Below are 23,316 nucleotides of genomic sequence, written 5' to 3' on the forward strand. Positions count from 1 at the left end.
TATATATATATATATATATGTGTGTGTGTGTGTTTTTAAGAATTTAATAAAAAAATAAAAACATTGAAAAAGGCTTAACTATATTAATAGAAAATAATGAAATAACTTACCGGGGGAGTTTTGAATTTGCTAGGATTACGAGAACCAGAACTTCCTTGGAAACAGCTAAACATACTTAAGACTTTGTGTTTTCAGTTCCTTCTTTTCTTTAGAATATGATTTTTATTTCCTATACTTTTTGTGTGATTTTGTGTGTTGCATACTTGTCCAATATATATAGTGTAATTTTACATTGTAAAGGGAATACTATATAACACACAAGCTTCTTTAATCCACGTTAAAATGGAGGCACTCATCGTGATCAAAAGATTAATTCTAAGCATGCATGCAAGATATTCAAATAGTATCTCGTGTATTCATGTTGCTCATGTTCATTATTGTCTCACTATTGATTTCCCCTTTGTAAAATGAGCATGTTTTCTCATATCAGTCTTTATTATATAGAATCTGAACTTTTTATTTTACATCCATTGAGCATTTATCACGACCTTTGTTGAATTATATGCAATTGAATGAACAAATATAATAAGCATGAGTTTTGGTATTATAACATTTGAGAAATTACTGTGTGATTAGAATTTCTCAATCAATATGCTTACACCATAAAAATATTTAATAGCTCCTTTATAATAATGAAATCAGGAATAAAAAGTTTTGATGCTCAAAGAAATAATTGATCAATAGAACTATTTTAACGGGCCACTTTTTTTGTTGCTGAAGTTGATTGGAATTAAATGGAATTCTTGATGAAATGGAAAGGCCAGTCATAAGAACCATTAGTGGAAGTCTTTTGTTGACTGGAAAAATGTGTTATCTTCTTGAAAGACCACATGAGACTTGCTTATGCTATCATTTTTTTTTTTTGTTATTTCAAGAATTCATGTGGATTAGTCTGCCTACTCACACATGATGATTTAAATTATGGTTGTATAGTTGATCTAGTGGTATAAGTAGTGTTATTAAATTCGGACCGATTAATGATCCAATCAGGGTACTGAGTCAATGAGTCAGTTGTCTAACCAGTGGGTCAATGTTGAATCGGTTAACTTGATTTACATTAAAAATTCTAGAAAATTCATAATACTACATAACAACATTTAATAATTGTATACTGAAAATTTAAAAACATTAGCATACCTCATTAAACAATCAACAAAGAAGATTTTACATCTATAAAATGACACAAATAAATTGAAAACATCATCAAACAATATATAAATTTTGCTTTAACTACAACAAAAATGTACAATAAATTTAAAATTTAATTAAATAATGAAGATTTTGCTATAACATAAGTTAATAAATGACAAACATGATTACAAATAAGTTAAAAGTACTTGATTTTTCATTGAAAACGACATTGATTTGGTTGTATTTATCATTTTTTTGATTACTCGATCGGTCCATCCTGTTCGACCATTCGAGTCATCAGTTTTAGGCTTAAACTAACCGAGTCAACCAAATTTTGATGCAAAACCGGTTAGATGAGAGGCTCAAACTAGTTAGATGTCCGGTTCATAGTTAAATCGGTCGAACCAGCCAGTTCGAGATTCTCAAGATGACCAAAATGTCAAAAGTTATGTTTATCCAACAAAGTAGATAAACATCTCTACTTACTTAAAAAATGTGTTCTCAAAAGCTATTTTAGTAAATGACAACAAAAATCTTTTTTTGAAGTAAATGAATATATTTTTATCCATTTTTAGATTTACATTACTAATCCCTTCATAAAATGAGGTTGACTAATATTAGTAAGCCCAATATATATTAACATATCTTGTTAAAAATATAGAGGTTCAACCACATAATATGGTGTAAGATATAGAGCATGTCATTTACTTTTATGCTTAAACGGTACTCTCCATTCAAATGTTGAAATTTTTTAAAAGACTATGTCAAAGATGATTTTTTTTACAAGAATGCATGATGCTCCATTATGTTATATAGATATAATGTTTAACTATTGCTTCAAAAAATGTTGCAAGTCTCAATGTAAAATATAGGAAGTTATATATAGTGTGGTAAATCATCCTTTATTTTCTATAGAAGTGACACAATTAAGGAATAAATTCATTCTAACATAGATTATCACCATAAAACAACATACATGAATCAAGACTATTAGCATATAAAAAAATGGAATTATTTGAATGTCTTAAAATTACATTCTTAGATTTTCATAATTGGTTTGTGTAGCAATGTGATTACTGATGTATTATCAGCTACACGACTTAAAAAGAGGTAGAGCACAATTATGACATTTCTCAAATGATTCGGAGATGTTACTATGTTTTTTACAATTAAAATTTAGAGAACTCTCTTTTATATGGCTAAATTGAAAAACATGGTCTTTGAAAAAAGTTTTGAACTCGAGAATCGATTACATATGAAAAATATATTAACATCTTCTCATTGTGTATTAAAATAATAACTTTGCTAATTGAAATTTTATACCATTACTTTATAGGTTTTATTTTCTAAAGAAAGGTTTTAAAATTTAAATTTAGCATAAAATTATGATTTCTAATTAATATTTAGATTTAAATTTTTTAAAATAGATTAAAAACCGAAATATTTGAATGTTAATGATATATCTTCATTCATGGCATAGCTATTTTCTATTTTTTTATATTTAAATTCAAAATCATTAAGATTTATAATGATACCTTCATTCCCTTGTCAAATTCTTTTTCAATATCCTTTTAAAAATATATTAAGATTTCTAGTTCAATTATTTTTTAGAAACTATTGGATTTCTATATTTTCTTTTAAAAGTTATTGATGTTTTATTACTTTGAAATATTATGATAAACTTAATTTTCTAATTCGTGATTAAATTAGAATCTTTCATATTTGGAGACAATTTGAAAATTCAAAGTTTCAAATGTAAATGGTATTTGTATTCATAGCATTTTTATTTCCTTTTTTTAATATTTTTAAATGATTTTAACAAATCTAATTCAAATATAAAGTAAATCTTTATGATTTAAAAAAAAAACTTAAAAACTTAATGATTTAAATTTGAATGATATCTCCATCCATTATACTATCACAATGATATTTCCATTCATTCTACTTTACTTCCAATTTCTATATTTTAATCATGGTTTTAAGATATCTAATTTGGAGCATTTTATAGAGACTATTGGATTAAGATATTTTTAGGAAACGTTGATGTTTTCTAATTTGAGATAAGATTAAGAAAATTTTAAAATTTCTAATTCATATTCCAATGGCAAACTTAAAGATTAAAGTAAAAAGAATAAAAGTGAAGATTATGAGGATCAAGTAAATATTTTTACTTCAAATCTCTAATATTTGAATTAAAGATAAGGATAAATTGTATATTATATACAAATTATATTTTAGATGAGGATATATTAAATATTTTTAATCCAATTCTATAATATTTGAACTAAATTAAAAGTTAAAGTTTGAATGAGATCTTCGTGCATTCCACTGTTACTTCCTATCTTAGTTTATTTTTTTAATCTGTTTACTTTTAGGCTGGGGATTGAGCAAGAGGATCTCTATTCAGGATAATTTTCCTAATTGAATTAATATAAATTACCATCACACATATACATGTACAAGAAAACACTAACAAAATGAGTCTAATAATGTTACAAAAATTAAGTAGAACACTCTATCTACTAATATTTATAACTAAAAAAATGCATGGACCATGAAAGCAATACACATAGAGTGTGTTATTTATTTTTTTTGTGATATTTGTCAACCTAATTTAGTATTAATTCTATAAAGTAGTGTATATATGTATATCATTCACACTTCAAACTTCTAGTTTTTAATTTAACTTCTAATCTTCTTAAATATTTCCACTAACCTGATTTAGAAACTCAAATTTATAATTATCTTAATTTATAAAGCATCAATTGTTTCCAAAAATTCATTTGGTTCTAGTACCAACTATGGAATTAATGAAGATATGATTCAAATTTAACGATCCAATAACAAGGAAGATACAAAATTAACATGTAAAATTATATTATATATATTGGACAAAAGCACAACAAACAAAGTCACAAAAAATTATATACAACATACAATTCATCTTGTAAAAGAAAGAAAGTACTAAAGCTGAGTCTCAAATATGCTTCGTTTTTTCAAGAAAAATGTGTGTTGTTCTCGTGGTGATTCTCGTGGGGATTCTCGTGGCGATTCTCTTGGTGATTCTCGTGGGGATTCTCCTCGCGAGTTTAGCAAAACTTTCAACACTCCTCCCGTTAGTTATTTCATTATTTGCTAAGGATATAATTTTACCTTTTTTTACTTATTTTTTATAAGAATGTGATTAACATGTAGTTTCTGATGATTCAGAATGGTACATCCTAAATTATTTTTCATTATTTAATTCATTCAGTTTTTCACTATGGAGATAGAAATCATGGAGGGGGTCACAAAAAATGAAGTCATACAATTTGTGCAAGGTGAGAAGAATATATTTTTCAGCATTATGGTTAATTATATTGCATTTTTAAATGATTATGTGACATTTGTATTAAAAAAATGATTATGTGACATTAAAATAACTATTAATCTTAGTCTTTTACTATATATGATATTTGTGTATGTATATAAAGGGTTACTCATCGAAGAGTTTACATTCTGTGAATCACTTAATTAATTTTGTCTAGCTTTTATCATAAGCTTTATATATTATGCAATTCTATGTGTATATAATTTAACATAATATATTTTTCTTGAAATTGCAAACTCTAAGTGCACATACTATTTTCCCAATACCTCTAAATGATATACTATTTTCAAAAACTTTAGGATGTGACGACCCCAAACTATGGTTCAGAATATGTAAATTATGTTTTACCTTTTTCAGATGCATTCTAATGAGTATCTTTGGTAATTATCTTGATTGATAAAGTTATTATTTATTATTAAATATTTTTTTTATCTTTAAATCTGTGTATATATGTTGATCATCTAATTCCTTTATTGTCTCAGTTAGTGGATATGAATATCGTGACATGGGTGATACAATAAAAGTGAAGGGAGAGAGTACTACAGCATATGAAGAATTCAGTGGCAAATTTGGCTATGAGGCTATCAACAACTACAATAGAAGGAGTCCAAATGAAATTGCTTATGTCAATTTTTTTAATAATTGAGGAAGTTGGGTTATCTTAAATACACCAACTATTACATATCAAATAATTGATTCTATTAATAATAAGCTCAATAAATGATGCATTAGAAGCTTATATTTATATTCTTGTTTCTTATTTTCCTATTTATCTAAGATTTATGTACTATTTCCCCATTGATAGTTGGTATTCATAATAAATATTATTGATATTTATGTCTTATCTTCTTTTTTACGTTTAAATTATATATATGAACAAAATTTCAATTTCTTTCTAATTCCAATAATAAAATAACAAGCAAAGCTAATTCCCTTAACGTAATCTTCATTGTTCTGGCAATTTTTATAAAACATTTTTCAGGATTATATAATTTTGTAAGATTATTTAAATTTGTAAGTGGGTAAACCGAATCGAATTAATCCATATCTAGTTATAGGATTAAACAAATTATTTCAGTTCCAATGTTTATCTCCACTCAGAACCAAACATGTTACCACCTAAGGATATGAAGGAGGGATCGAATTAATGTAACTTAGTTATGGTATAAACCGTGGCAAAATGTTAAAAACATGAAGAAGAAAAAATATATGGGCATGATTAATGTTTAAAACCGTAGCAAACTACTTAAAAAACCATAGCAAAACCGTGGTTAAATGATCACGGTTGCTCCAAAAGGTGTGGTCAATAGATAAGGATTTTTTGTGGGTCAAAGGTTAAATAGCCACGAGTGTTTTTAACAATTTGCTATGATTTAAGTTGTGGTTAAATAGTAGAGAAAAATTATAATATATTGAAGAGGGAGTGGCTAGGCTCTTGGTTCCCCATCCCTAAATACACCCTTAGCTATATATAGCTCCTACCCTTATATGAAATACAATTAATTATGTAATACTTTTATCCAAATATACATTTATTATTCATCTTTGTTCCCCGCATATCTTATTCCCTCATCTCTCCATGCATTCTAACAAAAAAATTGAGCTCCTAATCTAATTTCTTAAAAGTTAATTTATTAACTAACTATATGCTAAGGACAAATGCTTATTTTTTTAAAACATTCTAGTAATCAAACCTTGCAAAGCCTTTAGAGTTGGTATTGGAAATGAAAACTTCCACTCCCATTTAGTGAAGTGTAATGTTACTGTTTATACTCTTAGCCTCTACACTTAATTGGAAAAGAAAGGAGAGATATGTATAGGATGTTGTACTTTTTACTTTTTGACCAAATAAAGAAGTTGCAGAATGATCATTGATAACCTTAATCCTTGGTAAAATTCATTGCTGAAAAAAGTAGATGAAATTTATCAGTTCAGGATTAAATCTTAAAGTAGATCTTGAAGGTTAAGGTTGAGCAAAAGTGGTCTATGGAAACAAAAAAAAATGATAGTATAGTATTAATATATAATAACTTATAGGTCAAGCATAAAATATAATGAAGACACATCAATCATCATTTTTCCTCCCAAAAAATAAAATAAAACTTTAAATGTATATTTATAAGTTGAATTTTAGAGAAAAGCGAAGGATAAAGAAATAATTAAGAGTAATAAAATATGTTTGTGTAATCAACACTTTGAAGCTTTTATTTTCATTTTTTTTCCTTTTAAAATTCAATTTCAATACGACCTTAAAGGAAAAATATATAAAGGGCTGAGATACTGGAGGGTCCAGTATTAGAATGTGAGGTCCATATTTAATTTCATCATTTATAATATTTTTTGTTTAAAAATATTTTAAAATCTACATCATTCAAATCTTTTTAAAGCCACATATCATAATTTTATTTGGTATTGGATCCTCCAGTAACAGGAAAGATACACTTTCATATATGAAACAGGTAAGCTTAGCTAGTTTAGCCCCTTACCACAAGACATGAATATTCTTAATAAAAATGAGCACAAACCCACATACCAAGTTATATCAAAGATTCAAAAAGAGCTCTACCCTATTAAGGTGAGAATAATAAAAAAATAAAATACAATTCCATATTAACTAAGTTATGCCATGCTTTGCACCAGAATCAAAGTAAACCCAAATAGAGGGGAGAATAATAAAAGGTTGCAAAAGCTTCCATGCCACAGTTTGTAAAGTTTCCATGTAACTCACACCTATATAAACCCTTAAGATGGTTCAGTTTTTGTCATCCCACTAGTTTTAACATTTCTATTATTTGGTTGGAATTTAATTGCAATACCCACTTTCCCTTCTAATTTTCTCAGTAATCTTATAGTTTTCCATGGCCACCTTCATTTTAAGATCTAATATAGTGGTCCATGCCTTGGGCTGGTTATTATGTGTCTTGTTTTTGGTGCATAAGGGTGCTGCTGGCTATGAATTTATAGTTGGGGGTCAAAAGGGATGGAGTGTTCCAAGTGATCCCAATTATAATCCTTTCAATCAATGGGCAGAAAAAAGCCGTTTTCAAATAGGAGATTCCATTGGTGAGTTCTTAATTATATATATAAAAATGATTATATTTATATATATAAAACCTTTTCAAGTATTTTTCAAATTTTAATTAATTATTTGAGTTGTCCAAATGAACCATTCGAACTGAACCAAACAGTTCGCGAACTTTAACCGAATCAAGCTAAAAAAATAACTCGTATCAAAATCGAGTCGAGTTTCAAATTGAGCTAATCCTTATCGAGTTGAACTGAGCTGAACCCTGATTCGACTCGGTTCAACTCGTTTCCAACCCTCTAAATAAGTGGGTAAAGGTCTGTAATTATTCACATTTTTTAGATGAGAGTCACATTGCAGTATAAACTATATTATATACCATAAAAACCAACATCGTCCAAAAAGAAAACGGAAATCAATTTAAACAAACAACAAAATTAGTGTTTAGGGCATACTTTTTTAGTGGGATAATGTTATTTAGTTAAGAATTGAGATCTTCTTTCCTATTTTCATATGTCTAACATATTATCGATAAGATTTTTGATAAATATGTATCAAATAAATATTACATTAATTTTTTGAAGTTAATATCAATAGACTTGTCAATATTTGATTACTTAGGAATAGAGTTATTTTGAGATAGTGATTTGTTTCATGGAGGTAAGAGGTTTTAAGCAACAACTCTCAAAACAATGATAAATATTATAATATCTATATACTATCAAGGCAAAAATTTATATATAATTAGAACATTATCTACTATTCATTTATACTAGATTCAATAATAATTAAATATGAATAGTGGATGATATAGTAATAATTGTATAAAACTCACACAAAACATACATTTTTTGTCTATCTGTATTTGAAAGATCTTGCTCCTTTTAACTAAAAACTAAATAACATTATCCCACTAAAAAAGTATGCCCTAACCACTATTCTTTTTGTTTAATTTGATTTCAGATTTCTTTTTGGACGACTTTAATATAGGATATTGGTTTTTATGGTATATCAAAAGTTCAACGCCGTATGATTAAAGAATTAATTTATTGGAATTTGTGGTTATTATTACCAATAAATATTATTCTCATAATTCTAATCTTAGACATAATATAATAGCAATTTAACAAATTCTTACCCATTAAACCAATGCATCATTGGTTTAAGATCTGCTATATGGGTACCAGTAAAAAGAAAAGAAAAAAGAACATCTGTTAGTTACTTGCAATAGGAAAAAAATGTACATATTTACACAAGAAGAGAAAACATTTCATTCTGAACATCTAAATTGAAACATTTAGAAATTTATGTAATTGTGAGTAAGTATCACGATAGCTTGTGTTTAGGTATAGTAATAGTAGCATATATAAATGTGAGTTTAAATATTGCTTGATTGTTGATTTTAATTATGAGAAAATGATTTATACATTAACTCGGTGTATGAGTTTTATACACTGTTATCATTCACTATTTATCTTTAATTATTATACATGTATTGATGTAATAATAGCATTGAGAAAACTTCCCATAACATTGACTCATTACACATTAAAAAAGGTATATTTTATTTCATTTCAACATGTACAACATTTTTACATCATGAGCATGAGTCACACAAAAGGGTAAATACATTATTGCCAGCTTATTTTCAATCTTCACAAACAAATATTAAACACCACCCCAAGAGTCAAAGACCCAGTTCAATAGTACTGACCTCAAAGTATTGGAAACAAAGAACCCAAAAGAAAACAAAGAATTTACATAAGAAAAAAAACCAAAGTATAAAAATGATACCACCACTCATAACACACTTTAGTTAGAAAGATAAAAGTAAAAGTGAAGCCATGAATGTTCCAATAGATGCAGCATAATTGAAGAAGATTGAAGCAGCAGCATTAGGAGGAGGAGGTTCATAAACAGGAGCTGGTGATGGGTTTGACTCTACAATTCCTGAAGGTGGAGGAGATTGACCCTCTTGCTTATAAGGTGTTGGTGAAGGAGCATATGATTGTGGTGATGGTGGAGAAGCATTGCTTCTTTGGTTAGTGTTTGATGAGTTATGGTTGTTCCTATCAGCCAACACTATCACTGTTACCTTTTCATTTTTAAGACAATTGTCTTTGTTTCCACTTATGAAGAAGTGAGGTCCTGATTGGTTGAGTTTGATGACTGTGTGGCCATCATAGAATTTTGCATAAGGTGAACCAGTGTTGCAATTGGCATAGTCTTCATTCTTTACATAAAGTACTGAGTCTTGGCCAGATTGATAGTTGAATACTGCATCATGTGTAAAAATTTGATATTTTATGTCAGAACTTTCCTTTATATCATATTTGCTTGTTACAAAGTTTTGATATCTTAAAAACTTTAGGCACTAGATAATGCTGCTACCCTTTACAGAAGTATTGCATTGTGCAAGAACATGTATCTAAAAATAATAGTTTCTTACATAAGTTTCAGTTAGGAGGAAGAGGAAGATTTTCCACAAGGAATAATTTACCACTAGACCATTGAACCATCGGCCTTGTGGTATTTCTGAGATCGAGCCAAACGTTATACGACTAGACCAACACCTTGTTCATGATAACTTTATTAAAAAAAGCTAAAACTATATATACTTTGTAACAAAAAATTCATTAACCCATGTAGAAATATGTGTCATTCAATTTAGATCAAATTGAAATTCTTCAAACTGTTTCCCCCTCTCTAACCAAATTAAGATATATATATATATATATATATATATATATATCTTAATTTGGTTAGAGAGGGGGAAACAGTTTGAAGAATTTCAATTTGATCTAAATTGAATGACACATATTTCTACATGGGTTAATGAATTTTTTGTTACAAAGTATATATAGTTTTAGCTTTTTTTAATAAAGTTATCATGAACAAGGTGTTGGTCTAGTCGTATAACGTTTGGCTCGATCTCAGAAATACCACAAGGCCGATGGTTCAATGGTCTAGTGGTAAATTATTCCTTGTGGAAAATCTTCCTCTTCCTCCTAACTGAAACTTATGTAAGAAACTATTATTTTTAGATACATGTTCTTGCACAATGCAATACTTCTGTAAAGGGTAGCAGCATTATCTAGTGCCTAAAGTTTTTAAGATATCAAAACTTTGTAACAAGCAAATATGATATAAAGGAAAGTTCTGACATAAAATATCAAATTTTTACACATGATGCAGTATTCAACTATCAATCTGGCCAAGACTCAGTACTTTATGTAAAGAATGAAGACTATGCCAATTGCAACACTGGTTCACCTTATGCAAAATTCTATGATGGCCACACAGTCATCAAACTCAACCAATCAGGACCTCACTTCTTCATAAGTGGAAACAAAGACAATTGTCTTAAAAATGAAAAGGTAACAGTGATAGTGTTGGCTGATAGGAACAACCATAACTCATCAAACACTAACCAAAGAAGCAATGCTTCTCCACCATCACCACAATCATATGCTCCTTCACCAACACCTTATAAGCAAGAGGGTCAATCTCCTCCACCTTCAGGAATTGTAGAGTCAAACCCATCACCAGCTCCTGTTTATGAACCTCCTCCTCCTAATGCTGCTGCTTCAATCTTCTTCAATTATGCTGCATCTATTGGAACATTCATGGCTTCACTTTTACTTTTATCTTTCTAACTAAAGTGTGTTATGAGTGGTGGTATCATTTTTATACTTTGGTTTTTTTTCTTATGTAAATTCTTTGTTTTCTTTTGGGTTCTTTGTTTCCAATACTTTGAGGTCAGTACTATTGAACTGGGTCTTTGACTCTTGGGGTGGTGTTTAATATTTGTTTGTGAAGATTGAAAATAAGCTGGCAATAATGTATTTACCCTTTTGTGTGACTCATGCTCATGATGTAAAAATGTTGTACATGTTGAAATGAAATAAAATATACCTTTTTTAATGTGTAATGAGTCAATGTTATGGGAAGTTTTCTCAATGCTATTATTACATCAATACATGTATAATAATTAAAGATAAATAGTGAATGATAACAGTGTATAAAACTCATACACCGAGTTAATGTATAAATCATTTTCTCATAATTAAAATCAACAATCAAGCAATATTTAAACTCACATTTATATATGCTACTATTACTATACCTAAACACAAGCTATCGTGATACTTACTCACAATTACATAAATTTCTAAATGTTTCAATTTAGATGTTCAGAATGAAATGTTTTCTCTTCTTGTGTAAATATGTACATTTTTTTCCTATTGCAAGTAACTAACAGATGTTCTTTTTTCTTTTCTTTTTACTGGTACCCATATAGCAGATCTTAAACCAATGATGCATTGGTTTAATGGGTAAGAATTTGTTAAATTGCTATTATATTATGTCTAAGATTAGAATTATGAGAATAATATTTATTGGTAATAATAACCACAAATTCCAATAAATTAATTCTTTAATCATACGGCGTTGAACTTTTGATATACCATAAAAACCAATATCCTATATTAAAGTCGTCCAAAAAGAAATCTGAAATCAAATTAAACAAAAAGAATAGTGGTTAGGGCATACTTTTTTAGTGGGATAATGTTATTTAGTTTTTAGTTAAAAGGAGCAAGATCTTTCAAATACAGATAGACAAAAAATGTATGTTTTGTGTGAGTTTTATACAATTATTACTATATCATCCACTATTCATATTTAATTATTATTGAATCTAGTATAAATGAATAGTAGATAATGTTCTAATTATATATAAATTTTTGCCTTGATAGTATATAGATATTATAATATTTATCATTGTTTTGAGAGTTGTTGCTTAAAACCTCTTACCTCCATGAAACAAATCACTATCTCAAAATAACTCTATTCCTAAGTAATCAAATATTGACAAGTCTATTGATATTAACTTCAAAAAATTAATGTAATATTTATTTGATACATATTTATCAAAAATCTTATCGATAATATGTTAGACATATGAAAATAGGAAAGAAGATCTCAATTCTTAACTAAATAACATTATCCCACTAAAAAAGTATGCCCTAAACACTAATTTTGTTGTTTGTTTAAATTGATTTCCGTTTTCTTTTTGGACGATGTTGGTTTTTATGGTATATAATATAGTTTATACTGCAATGTGACTCTCATCTAAAAAATGTGAATAATTACAGACCTTTACCCACTTATTTAGAGGGTTGGAAACGAGTTGAACCGAGTCGAATCAGGGTTCAGCTCAGTTCAACTCGATAAGGATTAGCTCAATTTGAAACTCGACTCGATTTTGATACGAGTTATTTTTTTAGCTTGATTCGGTTAAAGTTCGCGAACTGTTTGGTTCAGTTCGAATGGTTCATTTGGACAACTCAAATAATTAATTAAAATTTGAAAAATACTTGAAAAGGTTTTATATATATAAATATAATCATTTTTATATATATAATAACAATAAATATAAAAAATAATATATGAATGATAATAAACATAAAATTTAATTTATATATATATATATATATATATATAAATCTATTGAACTAGTTCATAAACCTAACGAGTCAAACTATATTCAACTCAAGTTCGGCTTGTTTATTTAACGAGTTCAATTTCCATCTCAAGTTCAGCTCATTTGGTTCATGAACCAAGTTTATCGAGCTAAATAACGAATCGAATTTCAAACGAATACCGAGTTAGTTCAATTCATTGTCAGTCCTACTTATTTATAACATATGTTGCAAGATTCCTACTCCTCCATTAAAAACTTTGAATAAACTTTGACTAGCATAATGAACAATTTAGACACATAATTCTTTCGTGGATGGATTTTTCTTTATCATGGATAAATTTATCCTTTAATATTAAATTTGAGTACTTTCTTGGGAGCCTATAATTTTCATCACAAGGAACACTGCAGATAACAATTACTTATGCAATCCAACTCCTTTTGACCCAATAGCAAGGGCATTTTCCAATAGTAACTTCAAAAGAAAAGAAAACTATCATGTGAGCTAAGTTTAATCACAAGTCATCATTATCATCACTTTGGTCCTACTTTCACATTCAAAATTACACATCTAGCTACAAAATAGAAAGGAAAAAATATATAAAAACTCAGCCCCAAAAGCAACAAGAAATTAATGGAGGCATATATATCACATGTATCACAAAGCTTGTTCATTATCCTGTAATGATGATCATTGATTCATTATACTGAAGTAACAACTATAAAATGTATTTCTATGATTTATAGTATGCCTATAGTTCAGAGAAGAAACTGCTACAAAACCTCTGTAGTGAAAACAGGTATAGCAAAATCTAAAGCCCTAAGCTAGACAAAATTTTCAGCCCATCAAAAGTTTTTGCCAAGCTCAACCTTTTTTTTAATAACTTTAATAGTGTTGTGCAGAATTGAGTCCAAAATTCCAGCTACCTGAAATTACAGAAAAGACTTGTCAACAATATAATAATTTAACAGTAGAAGCAAATATTTGGAATAACAGCAAATACAAACCGTGAAAACACCCCCAATAATAGCGCAGACATTTGTGATAAAATGTGAAAAAGACTTCTGGTTTTCTGTTATTGAGACCTGCTCATAAAACAAACATTGTAAACCCAATCTTTTTACTAAACATGGTGCAAAAACTTAATCAAATCTTAACCTCCATATACAGACCTGCATGGGGGAGAGCTCAAGATGAAATTTTGCTACCGGAATGTCAACACTGTGTGCCACACTACTGTGCGCTGTGTACTCGTATTCCTCAACTAATCTAGAACCTGTTTTACTTATAACCTCTGTTTTAACTACCTGGATATAATGCTCTATCTGCAGACAGATATCAGATGAATGTATAACATTTTGGTTAGAATAAATATTCCATATATTTTCTATCAAAATACAATAAATCTCCAAATGTCAGATATGATCATGACTTAGTAGCTATCAGCATCCATACAGAAAGAAATAACCATGATCACTGTCATCTAATGATAACAGACTATCTATGAGAAGTATTTTTTATCTCAGTGGAGACGAAAAGCGTGTAACAAATGAGTGAAGAATTAAATGATTTCCTTTGTTTTGTTACTTCTTTGCTGGGTGTTTCAAACAGATATTAGGGGGAAAATAGATATGATAATCCAAAAAAAAATTGGTGCAAACACTTGGTGCAACTTAAAGAGTGATATGAAGCATATGTGCTTTACAAGAAAAGGAAAAAAGAACCATGTCCATGCCAAAGTCAAATAGTAATGTTGGCCCTAAATTAGTTTTTATTTCAGAACTGAGCATGGGCACGAACATGAGTCCTATTATGGAGATCGTGATACAGAAAGCCTAGTCAAGGTTCATGCTATATTTAATTTAAATTAACATTATTTGCATCAATTTTAATTTAAAAATAGACTAATTTATGTTTTTAGATGTAATTACCTCTTACTTCTTTACCACCAAAGAGTGCAACAGGCTGACAAGTTTCTCTAATGCAGATGTTGGAGAATTTGGTCATATCTCTCCATACAGAACCTCAGAAGCCAGCTTTGGAGGATAAATCCACTGCAGCAAATAAAACAAAGAGACAAGCACCAACAACAGGTGGATGTAGAGTTGAGGGACATGTGCGTGTGAAAAAGGTAAACTCCCAAATGGTTGCAGTTTAATCTTCAACTCTAATTTATAGATTTTTTTAAAAGTTTTTTTCGTAGTTTTCAGATGTGATTATGAATTAAGATGTCCTAAGCTGCTCTGGAAGTAACTGATACATTTGCTAACTTGTTTTAAAAATAAATAAAGGGAAAAGTCCATAAAAACACTTTAAACTTTATGTTTTTTGCAAGAAGCCACCGTGAACTATTTTTCTTCCTAATTACGCCTTAAACATTAACTATTGGTGAGATTGGTTCCTGCATAAAGATGATTTTAAATTAATAACAATGAAAAATTCTAATTCATGTATTTTTTTATTCTCGACTCTTAGGTCATTATTATTTTATTTTATATTTGTATATAAAAATATTATTGTATTAATCACCTTTTAACTCTGAAATTTATTTATTCTCTTCTTCTCAATCAATAATGTATTTTGATGGTGATTTCCTTTGGATATCAATGTTGGCTAACCTGCATTGTTGCGTTGTTACTGTTGTGAATCTAATTGCAGCGATTTCCTTGTTGTCTATGAGTAATTTAACAATATACTTATACATAAACCAATTTTATCAATTGATAAAGTTTAAGGGGCAATTAGGAAGAAAAACTAGTTTATGGTGGCTACTTGCAAAAGATATAAAGTTTATGGAGGCTTTATGCACTTTTCCCATAAATAAAATATTTCTGTTGATTTAGTATAGGATTCGGTTGCTAATACTAAAATCACTGAAATAAATAAAGAGAGGAAAGTGCCATTCTGTTCATAATTTATTTTCCTAGATTTTAAATATATGGTTTTAAAATATAAGCTGTTTCACACTCTGCAGGTTCCTGGGGAACTGATCATCTCAGCTAGGTCCGATGCTCATTCCTTTGATGCTTCTCAAATGAACATGTCACATGTCATAAACCATCTGTATTTCGGAAGGAGCATAACACCTAAGACTATGCATGATGTGAACATCTTGTTGCCTTACATAGGTAGCAGCCATGACAGGCTGAAAGGCCGGTCATTCATCAATACTCGTGATTTAGAAGGAAATATTACTGTAAGTTTAATATTTATAAAAAACTAATTTAGGGCCAACATTACTATTTGACTTTGGCATGGACATGGTTCTTTTTTCCTTTTCTTGTAAAGCACATATGCTTCATATCACTCTTTAAGTTGCACCAAGTGTTTGCACCAATTTTTTTTTGGATTATCATATCTATTTTCCCCCTAATATCTGTTTGAAACACCCAGCAAAGAAGTAACAAAACAAAGGAAATCATTTAATTCTTCACTCATTTGTTACACGCTTTTCGTCTCCACTGAGATAAAAAATACTTCTCATAGATAGTCTGTTATCATTAGATGACAGTGATCATGGTTATTTCTTTCTGTATGGATGCTGATAGCTACTAAGTCATGATCATATCTGACATTTGGAGATTTATTGTATTTTGATAGAAAATATATGGAATATTTATTCTAACCAAAATGTTATACATTCATCTGATATCTGTCTGCAGATAGAGCATTATATCCAGGTAGTTAAAACAGAGGTTATAAGTAAAACAGGTTCTAGATTAGTTGAGGAATACGAGTACACAGCGCACAGTAGTGTGGCACACAGTGTTGACATTCCGGTAGCAAAATTTCATCTTGAGCTCTCCCCCATGCAGGTCTGTATATGGAGGTTAAGATTTGATTAAGTTTTTGCACCATGTTTAGTAAAAAGATTGGGTTTACAATGTTTGTTTTATGAGCAGGTCTCAATAACAGAAAACCAGAAGTCTTTTTCACATTTTATCACAAATGTCTGCGCTATTATTGGGGGTGTTTTCACGGTTTGTATTTGCTGTTATTCCAAATATTTGCTTCTACTGTTAAATTATTATATTGTTGACAAGTCTTTTCTGTAATTTCAGGTAGCTGGAATTTTGGACTCAATTCTGCACAACACTATTAAAGTTATTAAAAAAAAGGTTGAGCTTGGCAAAAACTTTTGATGGGCTGAAAATTTTGTCTAGCTTAGGGCTTTAGATTTTGCTATACCTGTTTTCACTACAGAGGTTTTGTAGCAGTTTCTTCTCTGAACTATAGGCATACTATAAATCATAGAAATACATTTTATAGTTGTTACTTCAGTATAATGAATCAATGATCATCATTACAGGATAATGAACAAGCTTTGTGATACATGTGATATATATGCCTCCATTAATTTCTTGTTGCTTTTGGGGCTGAGTTTTTATATATTTTTTCCTTTCTATTTTGTAGCTAGATGTGTAATTTTGAATGTGAAAGTAGGACCAAAGTGATGATAATGATGACTTGTGATTAAACTTAGCTCACATGATAGTTTTCTTTTCTTTTGAAGTTACTATTGGAAAATGCCCTTGCTATTGGGTCAAAAGGAGTTGGATTGCATAAGTAATTGTTATCTGCAGTGTTCCTTGTGATGAAAATTATAGGCTCCCAAGAAAGTACTCAAATTTAATATTAAAGGATAAATTTATCCATGATAAAGAAAAATCCATCCACGAAAGAATTATGTGTCTAAATTGTTCATTATGCTAGTCAAAGTTTATTCAAAGTTTTTAATGGAGGAGTAGGAATCTTGCAACATATGTTATAAATAAGTAGGACTGACAATGAATTGAACTAACTCGGTATTCGTTTGAAATTCGATTCGTTATTTAGCTCGATAAACTTGGTTCATGAACCAAATGAGCTGAACTTGAGATGGAAATTGAACTCGTTAAATAAACAAGCCGAACTTGAGTTGAATATAGTTTGACTCGTTAGGTTTATGAACTAGTTCAATAGATTTATATATATATATATATATATATATAAATTAAATTTTATGTTTATTATCATTCATATATTATTTTTTATATTTATTGTTATTATATATATAAAAATGATTATATTTATATATATAAAACCTTTTCAAGTATTTTTCAAATTTTAATTAATTATTTGAGTTGTCCAAATGAACCATTCGAACTGAACCAAACAGTTCGCGAACTTTAACCGAATCAAGCTAAAAAAATAACTCGTATCAAAATCGAGTCGAGTTTCAAATTGAGCTAATCCTTATCGAGTTGAACTGAGCTGAACCCTGATTCGACTCGGTTCAACTCGTTTCCAACCCTCTAAATAAGTGGGTAAAGGTCTGTAATTATTCACATTTTTTAGATGAGAGTCACATTGCAGTATAAACTATATTATATACCATAAAAACCAACATCGTCCAAAAAGAAAACGGAAATCAATTTAAACAAACAACAAAATTAGTGTTTAGGGCATACTTTTTTAGTGGGATAATGTTATTTAGTTAAGAATTGAGATCTTCTTTCCTATTTTCATATGTCTAACATATTATCGATAAGATTTTTGATAAATATGTATCAAATAAATATTACATTAATTTTTTGAAGTTAATATCAATAGACTTGTCAATATTTGATTACTTAGGAATAGAGTTATTTTGAGATAGTGATTTGTTTCATGGAGGTAAGAGGTTTTAAGCAACAACTCTCAAAACAATGATAAATATTATAATATCTATATACTATCAAGGCAAAAATTTATATATAATTAGAACATTATCTACTATTCATTTATACTAGATTCAATAATAATTAAATATGAATAGTGGATGATATAGTAATAATTGTATAAAACTCACACAAAACATACATTTTTTGTCTATCTGTATTTGAAAGATCTTGCTCCTTTTAACTAAAAACTAAATAACATTATCCCACTAAAAAAGTATGCCCTAACCACTATTCTTTTTGTTTAATTTGATTTCAGATTTCTTTTTGGACGACTTTAATATAGGATATTGGTTTTTATGGTATATCAAAAGTTCAACGCCGTATGATTAAAGAATTAATTTATTGGAATTTGTGGTTATTATTACCAATAAATATTATTCTCATAATTCTAATCTTAGACATAATATAATAGCAATTTAACAAATTCTTACCCATTAAACCAATGCATCATTGGTTTAAGATCTGCTATATGGGTACCAGTAAAAAGAAAAGAAAAAAGAACATCTGTTAGTTACTTGCAATAGGAAAAAAATGTACATATTTACACAAGAAGAGAAAACATTTCATTCTGAACATCTAAATTGAAACATTTAGAAATTTATGTAATTGTGAGTAAGTATCACGATAGCTTGTGTTTAGGTATAGTAATAGTAGCATATATAAATGTGAGTTTAAATATTGCTTGATTGTTGATTTTAATTATGAGAAAATGATTTATACATTAACTCGGTGTATGAGTTTTATACACTGTTATCATTCACTATTTATCTTTAATTATTATACATGTATTGATGTAATAATAGCATTGAGAAAACTTCCCATAACATTGACTCATTACACATTAAAAAAGGTATATTTTATTTCATTTCAACATGTACAACATTTTTACATCATGAGCATGAGTCACACAAAAGGGTAAATACATTATTGCCAGCTTATTTTCAATCTTCACAAACAAATATTAAACACCACCCCAAGAGTCAAAGACCCAGTTCAATAGTACTGACCTCAAAGTATTGGAAACAAAGAACCCAAAAGAAAACAAAGAATTTACATAAGAAAAAAAACCAAAGTATAAAAATGATACCACCACTCATAACACACTTTAGTTAGAAAGATAAAAGTAAAAGTGAAGCCATGAATGTTCCAATAGATGCAGCATAATTGAAGAAGATTGAAGCAGCAGCATTAGGAGGAGGAGGTTCATAAACAGGAGCTGGTGATGGGTTTGACTCTACAATTCCTGAAGGTGGAGGAGATTGACCCTCTTGCTTATAAGGTGTTGGTGAAGGAGCATATGATTGTGGTGATGGTGGAGAAGCATTGCTTCTTTGGTTAGTGTTTGATGAGTTATGGTTGTTCCTATCAGCCAACACTATCACTGTTACCTTTTCATTTTTAAGACAATTGTCTTTGTTTCCACTTATGAAGAAGTGAGGTCCTGATTGGTTGAGTTTGATGACTGTGTGGCCATCATAGAATTTTGCATAAGGTGAACCAGTGTTGCAATTGGCATAGTCTTCATTCTTTACATAAAGTACTGAGTCTTGGCCAGATTGATAGTTGAATACTGCATCATGTGTAAAAATTTGATATTTTATGTCAGAACTTTCCTTTATATCATATTTGCTTGTTACAAAGTTTTGATATCTTAAAAACTTTAGGCACTAGATAATGCTGCTACCCTTTACAGAAGTATTGCATTGTGCAAGAACATGTATCTAAAAATAATAGTTTCTTACATAAGTTTCAGTTAGGAGGAAGAGGAAGATTTTCCACAAGGAATAATTTACCACTAGACCATTGAACCATCGGCCTTGTGGTATTTCTGAGATCGAGCCAAACGTTATACGACTAGACCAACACCTTGTTCATGATAACTTTATTAAAAAAAGCTAAAACTATATATACTTTGTAACAAAAAATTCATTAACCCATGTAGAAATATGTGTCATTCAATTTAGATCAAATTGAAATTCTTCAAACTGTTTCCCCCTCTCTAACCAAATTAAGATATATATATATATATATATATATATATATATCTTAATTTGGTTAGAGAGGGGGAAACAGTTTGAAGAATTTCAATTTGATCTAAATTGAATGACACATATTTCTACATGGGTTAATGAATTTTTTGTTACAAAGTATATATAGTTTTAGCTTTTTTTAATAAAGTTATCATGAACAAGGTGTTGGTCTAGTCGTATAACGTTTGGCTCGATCTCAGAAATACCACAAGGCCGATGGTTCAATGGTCTAGTGGTAAATTATTCCTTGTGGAAAATCTTCCTCTTCCTCCTAACTGAAACTTATGTAAGAAACTATTATTTTTAGATACATGTTCTTGCACAATGCAATACTTCTGTAAAGGGTAGCAGCATTATCTAGTGCCTAAAGTTTTTAAGATATCAAAACTTTGTAACAAGCAAATATGATATAAAGGAAAGTTCTGACATAAAATATCAAATTTTTACACATGATGCAGTATTCAACTATCAATCTGGCCAAGACTCAGTACTTTATGTAAAGAATGAAGACTATGCCAATTGCAACACTGGTTCACCTTATGCAAAATTCTATGATGGCCACACAGTCATCAAACTCAACCAATCAGGACCTCACTTCTTCATAAGTGGAAACAAAGACAATTGTCTTAAAAATGAAAAGGTAACAGTGATAGTGTTGGCTGATAGGAACAACCATAACTCATCAAACACTAACCAAAGAAGCAATGCTTCTCCACCATCACCACAATCATATGCTCCTTCACCAACACCTTATAAGCAAGAGGGTCAATCTCCTCCACCTTCAGGAATTGTAGAGTCAAACCCATCACCAGCTCCTGTTTATGAACCTCCTCCTCCTAATGCTGCTGCTTCAATCTTCTTCAATTATGCTGCATCTATTGGAACATTCATGGCTTCACTTTTACTTTTATCTTTCTAACTAAAGTGTGTTATGAGTGGTGGTATCATTTTTATACTTTGGTTTTTTTTCTTATGTAAATTCTTTGTTTTCTTTTGGGTTCTTTGTTTCCAATACTTTGAGGTCAGTACTATTGAACTGGGTCTTTGACTCTTGGGGTGGTGTTTAATATTTGTTTGTGAAGATTGAAAATAAGCTGGCAATAATGTATTTACCCTTTTGTGTGACTCATGCTCATGATGTAAAAATGTTGTACATGTTGAAATGAAATAAAATATACCTTTTTTAATGTGTAATGAGTCAATGTTATGGGAAGTTTTCTCAATGCTATTATTACATCAATACATGTATAATAATTAAAGATAAATAGTGAATGATAACAGTGTATAAAACTCATACACCGAGTTAATGTATAAATCATTTTCTCATAATTAAAATCAACAATCAAGCAATATTTAAACTCACATTTATATATGCTACTATTACTATACCTAAACACAAGCTATCGTGATACTTACTCACAATTACATAAATTTCTAAATGTTTCAATTTAGATGTTCAGAATGAAATGTTTTCTCTTCTTGTGTAAATATGTACATTTTTTTCCTATTGCAAGTAACTAACAGATGTTCTTTTTTCTTTTCTTTTTACTGGTACCCATATAGCAGATCTTAAACCAATGATGCATTGGTTTAATGGGTAAGAATTTGTTAAATTGCTATTATATTATGTCTAAGATTAGAATTATGAGAATAATATTTATTGGTAATAATAACCACAAATTCCAATAAATTAATTCTTTAATCATACGGCGTTGAACTTTTGATATACCATAAAAACCAATATCCTATATTAAAGTCGTCCAAAAAGAAATCTGAAATCAAATTAAACAAAAAGAATAGTGGTTAGGGCATACTTTTTTAGTGGGATAATGTTATTTAGTTTTTAGTTAAAAGGAGCAAGATCTTTCAAATACAGATAGACAAAAAATGTATGTTTTGTGTGAGTTTTATACAATTATTACTATATCATCCACTATTCATATTTAATTATTATTGAATCTAGTATAAATGAATAGTAGATAATGTTCTAATTATATATAAATTTTTGCCTTGATAGTATATAGATATTATAATATTTATCATTGTTTTGAGAGTTGTTGCTTAAAACCTCTTACCTCCATGAAACAAATCACTATCTCAAAATAACTCTATTCCTAAGTAATCAAATATTGACAAGTCTATTGATATTAACTTCAAAAAATTAATGTAATATTTATTTGATACATATTTATCAAAAATCTTATCGATAATATGTTAGACATATGAAAATAGGAAAGAAGATCTCAATTCTTAACTAAATAACATTATCCCACTAAAAAAGTATGCCCTAAACACTAATTTTGTTGTTTGTTTAAATTGATTTCCGTTTTCTTTTTGGACGATGTTGGTTTTTATGGTATATAATATAGTTTATACTGCAATGTGACTCTCATCTAAAAAATGTGAATAATTACAGACCTTTACCCACTTATTTAGAGGGTTGGAAACGAGTTGAACCGAGTCGAATCAGGGTTCAGCTCAGTTCAACTCGATAAGGATTAGCTCAATTTGAAACTCG

At 29.0% G+C, this 23,316-nt stretch overlaps 5 protein-coding genes across 5 annotated transcripts; 3 read left to right on the top strand and 2 right to left on the bottom strand.

Moving 5' to 3' along the window:
• LOC109355142 (early nodulin-like protein 3) lies at positions 7,326 to 11,294 on the top strand. Its single transcript, XM_019598113.1, has 2 exons — positions 7,326 to 7,624; positions 10,782 to 11,294. Exons 1-2 carry the CDS (start codon positions 7,420 to 7,422, stop codon positions 11,240 to 11,242), a joined length of 666 nt encoding a protein of 221 aa, XP_019453658.1. The 5' UTR covers positions 7,326 to 7,419; the 3' UTR covers positions 11,243 to 11,294.
• LOC109354007 (protein disulfide-isomerase 5-4-like) lies at positions 13,484 to 14,549 on the bottom strand. Its single transcript, XM_019596363.1, has 4 exons — positions 14,535 to 14,549; positions 14,239 to 14,391; positions 14,074 to 14,151; positions 13,484 to 13,992 (listed from the first exon to the last, which is right to left on the bottom strand). The coding sequence occupies exons 1-4, from the start codon at positions 14,547 to 14,549 to the stop codon at positions 13,912 to 13,914; spliced, it is 327 nt and encodes a 108-aa protein (XP_019451908.1). The 3' UTR covers positions 13,484 to 13,911.
• LOC109354008 (protein disulfide-isomerase 5-4-like) lies at positions 14,570 to 17,636 on the top strand. Its single transcript, XM_019596364.1, has 8 exons — positions 14,570 to 14,576; positions 14,678 to 14,732; positions 14,835 to 14,910; positions 15,054 to 15,197; positions 16,041 to 16,262; positions 16,729 to 16,881; positions 16,969 to 17,046; positions 17,128 to 17,636. The coding sequence occupies exons 1-8, from the start codon at positions 14,570 to 14,572 to the stop codon at positions 17,206 to 17,208; spliced, it is 816 nt and encodes a 271-aa protein (XP_019451909.1). The 3' UTR covers positions 17,209 to 17,636.
• Positions 19,826 to 20,643, bottom strand: LOC109354009 (early nodulin-like protein 3). Its single transcript, XM_019596365.1, has 2 exons — positions 20,635 to 20,643; positions 19,826 to 20,435 (listed from the first exon to the last, which is right to left on the bottom strand). The coding sequence occupies exons 1-2, from the start codon at positions 20,641 to 20,643 to the stop codon at positions 19,878 to 19,880; spliced, it is 567 nt and encodes a 188-aa protein (XP_019451910.1). The 3' UTR covers positions 19,826 to 19,877.
• Positions 20,952 to 21,769, top strand: LOC109354010 (early nodulin-like protein 3). Its single transcript, XM_019596367.1, has 2 exons — positions 20,952 to 20,960; positions 21,160 to 21,769. Exons 1-2 carry the CDS (start codon positions 20,952 to 20,954, stop codon positions 21,715 to 21,717), a joined length of 567 nt encoding a protein of 188 aa, XP_019451912.1. The 3' UTR covers positions 21,718 to 21,769.

This window comes from Lupinus angustifolius, chromosome LG08 (genome assembly GCF_001865875.1).
Source record: "Lupinus angustifolius cultivar Tanjil chromosome LG08, LupAngTanjil_v1.0, whole genome shotgun sequence".
NCBI lineage: Eukaryota > Viridiplantae > Streptophyta > Magnoliopsida > Fabales > Fabaceae > Lupinus > Lupinus angustifolius.

Bases quoted from the DNA above. Each gene is read 5' to 3' on its own strand.
- LOC109355142 (XM_019598113.1), top strand. From the start codon at position 7,420: ATGGCCACCTTCATTTTAAGATCTAATATAGTGGTCCATGCCTTGGGC. The intron at 7,625-10,781 runs GTGAGTTCTTAA...CACATGATGCAG, and splicing joins TCAAATAGGAGATTCCATTG to TATTCAACTATCAATCTGGC.
- LOC109354007 (XM_019596363.1), bottom strand. The intron at 14,152-14,238 runs GTCTGTATATGG...TTTTATGAGCAG, and splicing joins TTGAGCTCTCCCCCATGCAG to GTCTCAATAACAGAAAACCA. The intron at 13,993-14,073 runs GTTTGTATTTGC...CTGTAATTTCAG, and splicing joins TTATTGGGGGTGTTTTCACG to GTAGCTGGAATTTTGGACTC.
- LOC109354008 (XM_019596364.1), top strand. The intron at 14,911-15,053 runs GTTCATGCTATA...TCTCTAATGCAG, and splicing joins ATACAGAAAGCCTAGTCAAG to ATGTTGGAGAATTTGGTCAT. The intron at 16,882-16,968 runs GTCTGTATATGG...TTTTATGAGCAG, and splicing joins TTGAGCTCTCCCCCATGCAG to GTCTCAATAACAGAAAACCA.